The 15,424-nt window shown below is 35.8% G+C and overlaps 1 protein-coding gene across 25 annotated transcripts in view; it reads right to left on the minus strand.

Annotated features, from left to right (window-relative positions):
* Window positions 1-15,424, minus strand: part of DLG1 (discs large MAGUK scaffold protein 1) — a 271,862-nt gene that overhangs the window by 71,711 nt on the left and 184,727 nt on the right. For all 25 annotated transcript variants that reach the window (XM_027061130.2, XM_027061129.2, XM_015073778.3 and 22 more), the window contains one exon: window positions 9,753-9,909. In XM_027061130.2, the coding sequence (XP_026916931.1) occupies window positions 9,753-9,909 (157 nt within the window). The remainder of the gene's footprint in view (window positions 1-9,752; window positions 9,910-15,424) is intronic.

A 15,424-nucleotide genomic window follows, 5' to 3' on the forward strand; every position in this document is an offset into this window, starting at 1 on the left:
TCCCTTGTTTATTATATATATTTTCAGTTATTAGCCTAGTGGTTTCTCTGGATTATAATTAACCTAATGATCTACTTTAGATTAAATACCAACTTAATTTCAATGGCATATAAAAGCTCTGCTCCTATACAGCTCTGTGGTCTCTACCTGCCTTGTGATAAATTACATCTTTATAGAGTGTGCGCCCATCAACACAGATTAAAGTTATTGCTTTATTCAGCTGTCTTTTAAATCAGATAGTAAAAAAAAAGAGTTACAAATAAAAAAATACACTTATATGTTTCTGTTTTGTATTTACCTATGTAGTTCCGTTTAATAACACTCTTTATTTCTTCATATGGATTTAGGTTACTCTCCAGTGTCCTTTCATTTTAGTCTGAAGGATTCCCTTTAGTATTTCTTATAGAACAGATCTACTAGAGATGAACTTCCTCAGCTTTTGCTTACTTGGAAATGTCTTGATTTGTTCTTTGCTTCTGAAGGACAATTTTGCTCCTGGATATAGAATCCTTGGTTAATACCATTTTTCTTTCAGAACTTTGAATAGGTCATCCTATTGCTTTCTGGCTTACACTGTGTTTGATAACATATTAGATGCTAATCTTACTGAAGATCTCCTGTATGTAATGAATCATTTTTCTCTACTTTCAAGGTTCAATCTTTGTCTTTTGATAGTTTGATTATGATATGTGCATGGTTTGGATCTCTTCAAGTTTATTCTACTTGTAGTTCATTAAGCTTCTCGGATGTATACAATGTTTCTCACCACATTTTAAGGTTTTCAGTCATTATTTACTCAATATTCTTTCTGCCCCTTCCTATCTTTCTTGTCATTCTGTGACTACATATAAATATACATTATGTATATGTTGTACATTTGATGATATCCCACAGAGGCTCTGTTAATTTTTCTTCATTCTTTTTTCTTTCTGTTCTTCAGTGTGGATAATATCACTAGACATATCTTCAAGTTTGCTATTTTTTTCTTCTGCTAGCTCATATCTGTTGAGTTTGTCTAGAGTATTTTTGCATTTTAGTCACTGTATTTTTTACCTGCAGAATTTCTATTTGGTTCTTTTTTCTTTTATCTATTTATTAAAGTTTTTTTGATGTTTATTTTTGAGAGAGAGAGAGAGAGCATGAGTGGGGGAGGGGCAGAGAGACAGAGACACAGAATCCAAAGCAGACTCCAGGCTTTGAGTTTGTCAGCATAGAGCCTGATGCGGTGCTCCAACTCACGCAACTGGGAGATCATGACTTGAGCCAAAGTCAGAGGCTTAACCAATTGAGCCACCCAGGCGACTCGGTTCTTTTTTCTAATAGAAATCTCTTTATTGAATTCTCTTCTTGTTGAGAATATTGTTCGTTTATTTTTCCCTTTCATTCTTTAGTTCTTTGAACATATTTAAAATATCTGATTTGAAGTCTTGGTTTAGTAAGTCCAATGTTGGGCTCCCTTAGGGGCAGTTTCTATTGACTGCTTTTTTCCTGTGTACAGGCCTTATTTTCTTGTTTTTCTGCATGTCTCATGGTTTTTTTGTGGAAAACTAGACATTTAAAATAATACAATGTGCAACTGTGGAAATCAGGTATGTCTTTCTGCCCAGGGCTTGTTATTGTTGCTGATTATAGTCATTTTTGGTGACTTCTGAATTCTATGAAGTTTGTATTTTGTGATGTGTGTGCCAATGAAGTCTCTGCCTTGTTAGCTTAGTGGTCAGTTAATGACTGGAAAGAGATTTCGTTAAATGCCTGGCCTCTTTGCTGAAGGGCTCTGTGTGTATGCTGTGTGATGTTTTCAACATGCAGCTAGGCAACTGATAACTCTGACTTAACTATCACTTCCTGTCTGCCTAGAGCATCACAGTCGGCCAGAGGTGTGAGTTTAGGACCTTTCCTGAGTATGTACACAGTCCAGGACCTACATGTGTCTTCCTAGGTTCCAAGGAATATGTCATAGTTTTTCAAAGGCCCTAATGGAGAGCTCATTCCCCACTTTTTCCTTTTAAGCTTTTGATTAACTTACTGATTGCCTCAACTATTATCCAATGTCTCAGGCAGCCATAATGTGCCTATAATTGTTTTGACAATTAGCCCAGAGAAAAAGGCTTTTGAATCAGGTTAATACAGAGAGCCTTCCAAACGGGTTTTAAAGAACCACCAAACAGGTCAAATTATGACAATTCTCTGGGAAAGAGGCTCTGAAAGTTCTACCTCCATTCTGCTCTCTAGTGGCTGTAACGCACTGGTTTTCACTGTAAATGTGGACTATTTTTCAAGGTTACTGTGATGCTGGAGAACAGGGGATGGGACTTAGGTAAGTTAAAACCCCCTAAGCTCACTCTTATGAAGGTTCAGTCCTCTGCTTCTTTTATTTTGAATAAACACTTCCTGAATTGCTGCAAGCCTTTGGTTAATTTCCAGAGTTCTGAACAACTTTATTCTGACAATTGTGTCCACTTTTCTCACTGCCTTTATAGAAGAGGGAATTGTTGTTGAAGTCTTTTGGGTCACTTGTGATTCTAAGATTCTAGGAGTCTAGATTTTCAGCAAATATAAATTATATTCTCCACCATACTTGTCATCATTGGAAATAACAGTAATACCTCATTTATACCATATTGAAAAATGTAGTGTTCTATATATGTAATGAATTTTTAAAATATTTTTTAATGTTTATTTATTTTTGAGAGAGAGAGAGAGACAGAGAGAGAGATGGAGCATGAGCAAGGGAGGGCAGAGAGGGAGACACAGAATCTGAAGCAGGCTCCAGGCTCCAGCTGTCAGCACAGAGCCTTGACACGGGGCTCGAACCCACGAACCATGAGATCATAACTTGAGTCGAAGTTGGGTGCTTAACCGATTGAGCCACCCAGGTGTTCCTATATGTAATGAATCTTGATTTCAAAGCTTCTTTCTTCAACAAAATTAAATATATCAAAAAGAATATTTTATAAAACCTATGATTTATTTCCATGCCTTCCCAACTAATTTATTTATATTTTTCTCAATGATGTGGGTTATCATTAAGAACATCAAGGGGTGCCTGTGTGGCTCAGTTGGTTAAGTGTCCAACTTTAGCTCAGGTCATGATCTCATGGTTTGTGAGTTTGAGCCCTGCGTTGGGATCTGTGCTGACAATTCAGAGCCTGGAGTCTGCTTCAGATTCTGTCTCTCCCTCTCTCTGCCCCACCCATGCTTGCACTGTCTGTCTCTCTCGAAAATAAATTAAGCAAAACAAAAGCAAAAACAAAAAAAAAAAAAGAAAAGGAACATCAAGAGATGCCTGGGTGGCTCAGTAGGTTGAGCATCTGACTTCGGCACAGGTCATGATCTCACACTACTTGTGGGTTTGAGCCCCGCGTTAGGCTCTGTACTGACAGCTCGGAGCCTGGAGCCAGCTTCAGAATTCTGCCTTTGTCTCTCTGCCCCTCCCCTGCTCATGCTCTGTCTCTCTTTCTCTCTTTGAAGTATAAAATAAAAACAAAAAAACAAAACAACATCAGTAAGAGGGATGGTCTTTAGAACAGTAATTCACAAAGTTTGGTCCCAGGAGCAGCAACATCAGTATCTCGTGGAAACTTGTTAGGAATACAAAATTTTAGAATCTACCCAAGTCAGGGGCACCTGGGTGGCTCAGTCGGTTGGGCATGTGACTTCGGCTCAAGTCATGATCTCACAGTTTGTGAGTTTGAAGCCTGTATCGGGCTCTGTGCTGATAGCTCAGAGCCTGGAACCTGTTTCAGATTCTGTGTTTCCCTCTCTCTCTAACCCTCTCCAGCTCTCACTCTCTAAAAAAATAAATAAATAATAAACATTAAAAAAAAAAGATAAAAAAGATTTTAAAAATCTGTTAAAAAAAAAAAAAAGAAGCTACCCAAGTCATACTGAGTTGGAAGCTTTGGGGATGGGGTCTAAGAGTGCTTTGTTTTTGTTTTTTAATATGTTTTTTTAAATGTTTATTTTTGAGAGACAGAGTGAGAGAGAGCACATGCCCCTAAGAATGTTTTTTAACAAGGCTTTAAGGTGATCGTGATTCAAGGTGAAAATTGAAAACAGCTAAACTTTGTCTAATGAGGTATTTAGTTTGTTCCTAACAGGGTTTTTAGTTTTTTTCTCTTGCTCCTGAGGTTTTTCTTTTTTCAATGTTTTTTTTTTTAATTTTTTTTATTTTTTTTATTTTTGGGACAGAGAGAGACAGAGCATGAACGGGGGAGGGGCAGAGAGAGAGGGAGACACAGAATCGGAAACAGGCTCCAGGCTCTGAGCCATCAGCCCAGAGCCTGATGCGGGGCTCGAACTCCTGGACCGTGAGATCGTGACCTGGCTGAAGTCGGACGCTTAACCGACTGCGCCACCCAGGCGCCCCGCTCCTGAGGTTTTTCTTATTGCTCTCAGGGTATTTGCCTAGAGAAGCTTAGTAAGCATTAAAATTTTAAGGCTATTGATGCATACAGCCTCAAAAGGCTGTATGTAACTTACACTGACATTACGGTAACCAAGTGGCCTGCCTAGACTGTCTGGGATTTTCAGTTTTAAAATTGAGACTAAAGGGATTTCCAGACATGGGGCTTTAAGCGCTAGAACTGGAAAAGTTCTGGGTCAACCAGGTTATGTTGGTCAGTCTAACATACTCTAGCAGTGTGTCAGTGACCCATATAAAATTGTTCCATATGGACAATTCAAAAACATCTATTTTTGCTTTGAATTTTTTACACCTAACTCTAAGCCAACTGAAAATTTATTTTGACACAAGGTGTGAAGTGAGGCTCTAAGCTAATTTTACTCCCCTAAACAACTAGCTAATTTGTCCAATATTTATTTTTAACAAATTCATTCTTTACCACCAATTTGTCCTTATCATACTATAACTTATTTTAAAAAATTTAAGTTCCAGTATAAAAGTAAAAGCAACAAAATATACAAATTAGAACACTTCAGTTGGAAGAATTTTCAACAACTGTATACACCCATGAAACAATTCCAAACAAGATATATACCCTCCCTTTCCATCATTCAACTCAGAAATTTCCATTGTGCCACTTTAAAATCAGTACAATCACAACTACTTTCTGACTTCTATCAGTAAAAATTATTGTCTGCTCATGATTATCATTTAACTGGATTCATACTGTCTGTGTTTTTGTGGTATGTTTTATTTTACTCAATGTGATGTTTTTTAGTGTTATGTATGTTGTTGTGGGTGTCAGTTTGTTACTTTGTTTAAATGCACTCCAATTTATTTAGCTATTTTGCTATTGATGGACACTTGAGTCATTTCCAGATCTGAATGATTATCAATAAGGCCGTTATGAACATTTCTGTTTAAGTGCTTCTGTAGACATGATTTCTTGGGTAAAATCTGGGTGATCTTGTAGTGGTTGTATAATATGCCCACCAGTAATGAGAGCTATCAGTCCTCCACATCCTCATATTTGTCCTTTTTTTTTTTTTTTCCATCTTTAGCCATTCAACTGGGTGGGATATGGGATACGTTACAACTCCCACTCCTAAAGTTAAAAATCCACACATAACTCTTGACTCTCCAAAATCTTAATAGCCTATTGTTGACTAGAAGCCTTTCCATTTGTATGCTATATGTATTATATACTGTATTTTTATAATAAACTATAGAAAATGTTAAGAAAATCACAAGGAAAATACATTTACCATACTATACTGTATTTATCAAAAAAATCTATATATAAGTGGACATGTGCAGTTTAACCTCCATGTTGTTCAAGGATAACCCCTATCTCATTTTAGTTAGGCATAATTTATATTCAATAATCTTTTTAGTTTACCGTTAAAAGAGTTCTGACAACTGCCTATGTTGAGTAGCTACTGTCACAATCAGATACAGAAAATTGACATCACTCCCACCCAGATTCTTCCAAATGCCTTTATTCATTGTGGGTTTTGGGTTTTTTTTGTTGTTGCACTGCCCTGATGCCTAACGTTAAGTACCTTTTCATGTGTTTGTTTATAGGCCATTCACATATCTTGTGAAATATATGTTTAACTCTTTTGCTCATTTTTAAAACTGGGTTACTCATCTTTCTATTGTTAATTTGTGAGAGATGTTTATGTATTCTGGATACAAGTCCTTTATCAGATATATGTACTAAGAATGGTTTTTCCTTCTCTGTGGCTTGTCAATTTGGCTCTTAATGCACATTTTTTATGGTTAGTATTGTATGTACCGTTGCAAAGATATCTTCCTATAAGTTTTCTCTAGGAGGATTATGGTTTGGGCTGTACATTTAGATTTATGATCCATGTAGAATTAATTTTTAGGGCACCTGGAGGGCTCAGTTGGTTAAGTGTTCAACTCTTGATTCTGGCTCAGGTCAAGATCCCACAGCCATAAGATCGAGCCCCATGTTGGGTTCCCTGTTGTTTTGGCTGGGGCGCCTGGGTGGCTTAGTTGGTTAAGTGTCCAAATTCAGCTCAGGTCATGATCTCATGGCTTGTGGGTTTGCGCCCCGCGTTGGGCTCTGTGCTGACAGCTCAAAGCCTGGAGCCTACTTCAGACTGTGTGTCTCCATCTCTCTGCCTCTCCTCCACTCACGCTCTGTCTCTCTCTTTGTATCTCACTCTCTCTCAAAAATAAATAAACATTAAAAAAAATTAGTTTTGGCTTAAAGAGCAGATTAGACATAGATGAAGAAAATTTATGAACTAGAAAACAGATCTGACTGAAATTAAGTACAAGAAGACAGAGTTAATAAATATGACACTGGGATTAAAAGACATGCAGGACAGGATGATATCCTCCTTTTACAGGAACTGAAGAAGGAGAGAATCTATACGATGTGGGAAAGGCAAAATTTGAAAAAATACTGGCTAAGATTCCAGAATTGATTAAAGACGGGACTTCTCTGATCCAGGAAGCTCAACAAATCTTAAACAGAAAAAATAATAAGCTAGACATAATCATATTTTAATTAAACTGTAGTACACCAAAAAGTAAGAGACTTTAAAAAAAACAATAAGTGAGGGGCTCCTGGGTGGCTCAGTCGGTTAAGTGTCCGACTTTGGCTTAGGTCATGATTTCATGGTTTGTGGGTTTGAGCCCTGCATCGGGCTCTGTGCTGACAGCTCAGAGCCTGGAGCCTGTTTCAGATTCTGTGTTTCCTCCTCTCTCTGCCCCTCTCATGCTCATGCTCTGTCTCTCTCTGTCTCTCAATAATAAATACACGTTAAAAAAAAATTTTTTTTTTAAATAAGTGAAAAAAGAAAAACCAAATCACTTACAAATAAATAAGACATAGTGCAGATCTTTTTTGTTAAATACAAAAAAAGAAGCTTGATAGCATACAACAGTATCTTCAAAGTATTGAGAGACAACAGCTGTCACTCCAGCACATTAAACTGCATTATATACACAAGTGAGGATGAAGTAAAGATATTTTCAGACAAACTCTATGATTATTTATCATTAAGAAATTATTGCTGAATGAACAATCTAAAGACTCCCAGTAAGGTACATTTGGGTATTTGAAAAATATTTTAGCTTTTAAAAATGACCAGGAGAGCGCCTGGGTGGCTCAGTCAGTTAAGCGTCTGACTTCAGCTCAGGTCATGATCTCATAGTCCGTGAGTCTGAGCCCCGTGTCAGACTCTGTGCTGACAGCTCAGAGCCTGGAGCCTGCTTCAGATTCTGTGTCTTCCTCTCTCTCCGTCCCTCCCCCACTTGTACTCTCTCTCTCAAAAATAAATAATCATTAAAAAAAAGTTATTAAAAAAAATCTTTAGGGGTGCCTGGGTGGCTCTGTCAGTTAAGTATCTGACTTCGGCTCAGGTCATGATCTCGTAGCTTGTGGGTTCGAGCCCCGCGTTGGGCTCTGTGCTGACAGCTCAGAGCCTGGAGCCTGCTTCAGATTCTGTGTCTCCCTCTCTCTCTGCCTCTCCCCTGCTCATGCTCTGTTTCTCTCTGTCTCAAAAATAAATAAAAACATTAAAAAAAATGTTTTTTAAATGACCAGGAAATTTTATTAGCATGTAAAGGATGGGGGCTAGAAAAGCTAAATTTTCTGCAATGAACCAAACAGTCCTACACAACAAATTCAATCCCAATGCTGTTAGAGGTCCACTGAAAAATACAGAAGAAGCGAGATAAACAGAAGAGATGATGAACAACAGCAACAAAAATTATAGAACATATGGATTGTTAAAACACAAAAATCAAAATGACTAAGTTTGGGGTATATAAAAATAAAACAGGGGCACCTGGGTGGCTTAGTTGGTTAAGCGTCCAATTTCAGCTCAGGTTATAATCTCACGGTTCGTGAGTTTGAGCCATGCGTTGGGCTCTGTGTTGACAGCTCAGAGCCTGGAGCCTGCTCCTCCCACGCTCATGTTCTGTCTCTCTCTCTCAAAAATAAATATTAAAAAATAAATAAATAAATAAAACAGAAGTCAAATACTAGAAACAGCACAAAGGTTTAAGGCTCCCAAAGTCAATGTGTCATTAGGGAGAAGAGTTGAATTTGATCAGTTTTAGCCTAAAATTCTATAGGTAATAACCACATAAACACAAAAACTGAAAGTAAAAAGTGGAGAAAAGATGAGGCAAATATCAAGCAAAAAAGAGCCACATTAATATCAGACAATGTAGCTTCTAGGTTAAACACTATTATCTTTTTTTAAAAAAAGCTTTTTTAAAAAATATCAAGCAAAAAAGAGCCACATTAATATCAGACAATATAGCTTCTATGTTAAACACTATTATCTTTAAAAAAAAATTTTTTTTTAGTCTCTATTTTTGAAAGAGAGAGAGCGAGCAAGCATGTGCGCACAGGGGAGGGGCAGAGAGAGGAAGGCACAGAATCCGAAGCAGGCTCCAGGCTCTGAGCTGTCAGCACAGAGCTCAATACAGGGCTTGAACCCATGAACCGCGAGATCATGACCTGAGCTGAAGTCAGAGGCTTAATCGATTGAGCCACCCAGGCGTCCCAAATCTTTTAATGTTTACTTTGGAGAGAGAGAGCATGCATACACACGCTAGTTGCAGAGAGGCAGAGAGAGACACAGAATGTGTCTCTCTCAGCTCTCAGCCTGTAGCTCAGGCTACAGGCTCTGAGCTATCAGCACAGAGCTTGATGTGGGGCTTGAACTCATGAACTGTGAGATCGTGACCTGAGCAAAGTTGAATGAATGTTTGACTGAGCCACCCAGGCACCCCAGGTAAAAACTATTATTATAAATAAAGAGGATTATTACACAATAACAAAAAAATTATTATGGATTGAATAATAACCACCAGGAAGGAATAATGATTCTAAATTTAGATGCATCTAATAACATGGTTTCGGAGATATAAAAATAAAAATCACTGCAAGGACAAACTAACTTAATTGCTGAACCCACCATCACATTCAGACAGCTTAAAAAATTTCTTTTAATAATAGATCAAGTAGACAACAGATTAAAGTATAAAGATCTGCACAACATAAGTAACAAGGTTAATAAACATACAGATAACATTGCAGTCAATAAATAGAGAATACATACTTTCTTCAAGCATATTTATACAGACTGATCCCTTATAGGTAAGTCAAATAACGGAAGAAAATCTATTGTACACAACATGTTCTCGGACATCCCTGCAATCTTACAATTAAGTTGTAAAATGTAAGAAAATAACTGAAATATCTCCCACAACTTTAGGATATGAAAAACAAAACTTTTAATAATTAATAGGTCATAGTTAAAATAATAAAAACATTATTTTGATTAACATCTCCTACCGATATAATACGATCTCCTTTTCTGAGCTCTCCACTAAGATCAGCAGGTCCTCCAGCCAAGATAAAGGAAATAAATATGCCTTCTCCATCTTCACCTCCTACAATGTTGAAACCAAGGCCTGTTGAGCCACGATGAAGAACAACTTTTCTAGGTTCCCTAAAAATTAGAAAAATATTGAACACCTTAGAAATTTTATATAGAACTTGACATTCTATCAGTGAGATTTCCCTATTGATAAATCTTATATTATCAAACTATAAAGAAAGCTAGATGAAAGTTAAAAATGTTTTCAAAACAATGGGGTAGAGATTCTAAGACTAGAAATTAAGGTTAGAAAGTGAAAGGAAAAATCCAAATTGTTTTTAATTTTAATTTTTTTTTTACATTTATTTATTTTTGAGAGACAGAGAGAGACAGAGTATGAACAGGGGAGGGGCAGAGAGAGAGGGAGACACAGAATCTGAAGCAGGCCCCAGGCTCTGAGCTGTCAGCACAGAGCCCGACACAGGGCTCAAACCCACAAGCCGCGAGATCATGACCTGAGCCAAAGTCAGACACTTAACCACTGAGCCACCCTGGTGCCCCGGAAAAATCCAAATTGTATATAAAAGCTGAAAACCCATGTTAAAAACCCATAATTTTTGTTAAAAAACAAACATGAAACTAAAAAAGAGAAAACAATGTGGTAATAAAAATGACTTAAAGGGCCCTACTCAAGAAATATACACTTTAGAAAAGTTGACGTTGCACACATTTTATTGCCTATGAACCAGTCACTGCCCCTACTTCCTAGATGTTATAAAAGGCAGATAAGCCTTCGTCTTAGAAAAGGCAGGCCCTTTTCACAGTCTTAAAAGAATGAATCCTGACTAACTTAAGCCAGTCATAGCAATCCCATTCCTCTTTGCTAAGTTGAGGCTATGACCCTATTCTGGCCTCTGAGAAATAAATAAAGCTAAATTTTATTGACATTTCCCAAAGAAAGACAGACCCTAACAAAAACAAAGCACATTTTGTCCCCTTAGAAAGCACATTTGTTTCCTTCCCTACCAAAATAACACCCACACAAAAAATGAACAATAAAATCACATTACTGGTTTGGATATATTATAGTCATGAAGGTAAGACCAGAAGAATCCTAGAGATACTATGCACCTAAGGATTGCTACACAAATGCTAGAACTGTCCATTTCCAAACTTTTTATATAAAATAAGTAAATACCTTTACTTCTTAAGTCATATCCCTCTACCTCTCTCTGCTATTCATTCATTCTAAGATGAGCCTTTTCCTCCACCTTCATTTAAAATCTTTGAAATCAGAATACATCTTACCACTACTAATGTTTCACATTTGCTGCCAATTATATACATAGCTGTGTGAATACCATTTATACCTTCTGGTAAGACCATGAAAATTCTAGGAGATTATTTTAGACATGATGAAATGCAGAATATCATTTGGAATTAGAATGTATCATTTGGTAAGTATTTTAAAAATGTAAGCAGATTTTTCTAGAACATTGCAAAAAAGCTACTGGTAACAAAAGGCTTAACAGGAGTAAGTATTCTTTAAGAATGAATTTTAGGGATCCTTCCATATAATGTGGAATTAATCTTAAGTATTCATTAAAAACTTGAAACAGGCATTTTCTAGTCATTCATTTCATCATTAATCAGCTCTGCCAGTTCACTTGAGTTAACAAAATTATTATTGTAAAACCAAACAATATATTGTTTAGGAAATATTAAACAAATATATACATATGTGAAAGAAAAAATGGAATAATAAAACCAAATCCAGGAAAAGAATTTAAGTTGATAAGGCAGTGTAGGAGAAGCAAGGGAGGATTAGGGCACAAAATAGGTTTCACTATACTGGTGATGTTTTATTTCGTTGTTAGGTGACAGACTCATAGTTTAAGGTTTCTGCTATGCTTTAAATCATATATATGGGGTGGGGGGTGAAGGGATGGGTTAAATGACTGATGGGTATTAAAGAGGGCACTTGTGATGAGCACTGGGTGTTGTATGTAAGTGATCACTAAATTCTACACCTGAAACTAATATTACACTGTGTGTTAACTGGAATTTAAATTAAAACTTGAATATATATATATATATGAAGCAAAAAATAACAAACCATATATGAATTATAGTTTTACATTAGCAAACAATACATTAAAAATACCCTGCTAAAATCCAACAGTATTTCAGAGGAAAATAAATTCAGATTTCTCAAACATTGTAAGATGTTCAGCATCATTAGTTATTAGAGAAATGCATGCAAATCACGAGATATGTCCCACTTACTACAATGGCTATGAAATAGAACAGAAAAAACAAGTATTGGTGAGGATGTAGAGAAACTGGAACCCTCATAAATTGATGATGGGAATGTAAAATGGTGTGGCTGCTACAGAAAACAAATGGTTCCTCATAAACATAAACAAACATACATTTACCATATTACTTAGCAATTCCACTCCTCAGTATATATCTAAAGGAAGTGAAAGTAAGGATGAGAGCAGATACTTGCATGCCAATGTTTGTCACAGCATTATTCTTAATACCCAAAAGGTGGGAACCACCCAAGTGTCCATCAAGAGATGAATGGATAAATAAATGTGGTATATACAAATAATGGGATATTATTCGGCAATAAGGAATTAAGTTCTGATATATGCTACAACATGGATGAATCTTAAAAACATTAGCTAAATGAAAGAAGTCAGACACAAAAGAATTGTAAGATTACACTTATACAAACAATCTAGAATAAGCAAATTTCATAGCACACAGAAAGTAGACTAGACAATAGGTTACCATGGACTGGGAGGACAAGGAAATGGAATTACTGCTTAATGGTTAGAGTTTATCTGAGGTGATAAAAAGGTTCTGGAAATAGTGACAATGACTGCATAACACTGTGAATGCAATTAATGCTACTGAATCACACATTAAAAAATTAATAGTGTAATATACTAAAAATTGCTGAGTTGTACATTTTAAATGGGTGACATGTATGATATGTGGATCATATCTCAATGAACCTGTTAAAAAAAGAACTTTAGAATCATCAATTTTCTGTATGTTGGGATTTCTTTTCTTTTCCTTTTTTAAATTGGTAATGTGAGATAACCTCTGAAAGATTACTTAGGGTCAAATTGTGGAGAACTTCTAATGTGAGTGCAAAGATTTTTGTACCTCATTATCTGGACAAAATAGTGTAATTATCAAGAGTGATAAAACACACATTTTAGTTACTGCAGTCATCAACCACCAGATTTTCAAAGAAAAGTAAAGAAAACAGGTAGACCTGTTGTGTAATACTACAAAGTCCAATACAATATTCTGGACAAAAGATATATAATGAAAAACGATGGGAAACAGCAATCAAGATGCTAATATATTTTTTAGTTTGAAAAATATGCAGAAAAAAATAAAAATATGCAGAGATTAGAGATTAGACAAGCCATTAACTATTTTCGTCTTTACTTTTTATTAAACCCTATATATTTTATTAAAATAAAACAAATCCAAATAATTTTCATTTATAATCTTTCAAGATACTTATCCTCCTCAATATTAAGATTCTCGAGAGTCTGTTGCTTTGTTATAGATAATGTAAATGCAAGTATGCACAGGAAGAGTCTTTTAACCCCCATACCTAACCCTCATGAATTCAGTTCTGATTTTGTGGTTTGGAATTTTTTTTTTTTAAATTTCATCCAAATTAGTTAGCATATAGTGCCACAATGATTTCAGGAGTAGATTCCTTAGTGCCCCTTGCCCATTTAGCCCATCACCCCTCCCACAACCCCTCCAGTAACCCTCAGTTTGTTCTCCATATTTATGAGTCTCTTCTGTTTTGTCCCCCTCCCTGTTTTTATATTATTTTTGTTTCCCTTCCCTTATGTTCATCTGTTTTGTCTCTTAAAGTCCTTAAATGAGTGAAGTCATATGATTTTTGTCTTTCTCTAATTTCACTTAGCATAATACCCTCCAGTTCCATCCACATTGGTTGTAAATGGCCAGATTTCATTCTTTTTGATTGCTGAGTAATACTCCATCGTATGTATATATATGTGTATGTGTGTGTGTGTGTATACATCTATATACATATATGTATATATATCTATATAGATATATGTATATAGATCTATATACATATATATGTATATATATATACACACACACACACACACCACATCTTCTTTATCCATTCATCCATACATGTATATATATGTGTATATATGTATACATATATACATATATATGTATATACACATATATACACATATATATACACACACATATATACATATATATATACATATATATACATATATATATATATATACATATATATATACATATATATACACACACACACACACACACACACACACACACACCACATCTTCTTTATCCATTCATCCATCAATGGACATTTGGGCTCTCTCCACACTTTGGCTATCGTTGATAGTGCTGCTGTAAACATGGGGGGTGCATGTGTCCCTTCGAAATAGCACACCTCTATCCCATGGATAAATGCCTAGTAGTGCAATTGCTGGCTCATAGAGTAGTTCTATTTTTAGTTTTTTGAGGAACCTCCATACTGTTTTCCAGAATGGCTGCACCAGCTTGCATTCCCTCCAATAATGCAAAAGAGATCCTCTTTCTGTGCATCCTTACCAACATCTGTTGTTGCCTGAGTTGTTAATGTTAGCCATTCTGACAGGTGTAAGGTGGTATCTCATCGTGGTTTTGATTTGTATTTCCCTGATGATGAGTGATGTTGAGCATTTTTTCATGTGTCAGTTGGCCATCTGGATGTCTTCTTTGGAGAAGTGTCTATTCATGTCTTTTGTCCATTTCTTCACTGGATTATTTGTTTTTTGGGTGTTGTGTTTGATAAGTTTTTTATAGATTTTGGATACTAACCCTTTCCTCTTTACTTCTATAAAAAGGCACTATTAGAAAACAACTACAAAGCCATGACAGATCAATATAGGAGCACAGCCTTAAAGACTTACAGCCTTGAAAATTCTTATCACAAAGAAATAACCACAGGGGTGCCTGGGTGACTCAGTCAGTTAACCTTCGGACTTCAACTCAGGTCATGGTCTTGCGATTCCTTAGTTCAAGCCCCATCATGGAGCCTGCTTTGTATTCTGTGTCTCCCTCTCTCTCTGCCCCTCCCATCTCACGCTCTCTCTCTCAAAAATAAAGAAACATTCAAAAAATAATTAAAAAAAAATTAAAAAAACAAAAAACAAAGAAATAACCACAAACACTGTTCTTTTTGCTAATTTTCACTCCAAACACAATTACTGTGTACTTATTATTAATTAATTTTTCAATACTGCTAACTATTGAAAAAGAGGACACAGATGAAAATTCCTTCCTATGGGACCTTAAAGAGATCATTGCCTAGAGCCAGGAGTCTGACAGGAATAATTACAAGTATGAAAGCTCAAAAATACTAATGCCAACAACAATGCAATTAATAAAAACATAAAAAGACATTAATTTACAGATATTTAATCTTAAGTGAAATACTTGTGCAAATTATAAAGCAATATGTCTGACATGATGTCTTAATACTATATTGCACAATATGAAAAAGATTTAAAATACTTTTCGCTTATTATTTCTCACCTAGTTAAGA

This window comes from Acinonyx jubatus, chromosome C2 (assembly GCF_027475565.1).
Source record: "Acinonyx jubatus isolate Ajub_Pintada_27869175 chromosome C2, VMU_Ajub_asm_v1.0, whole genome shotgun sequence".
NCBI lineage: Eukaryota > Metazoa > Chordata > Mammalia > Carnivora > Felidae > Acinonyx > Acinonyx jubatus.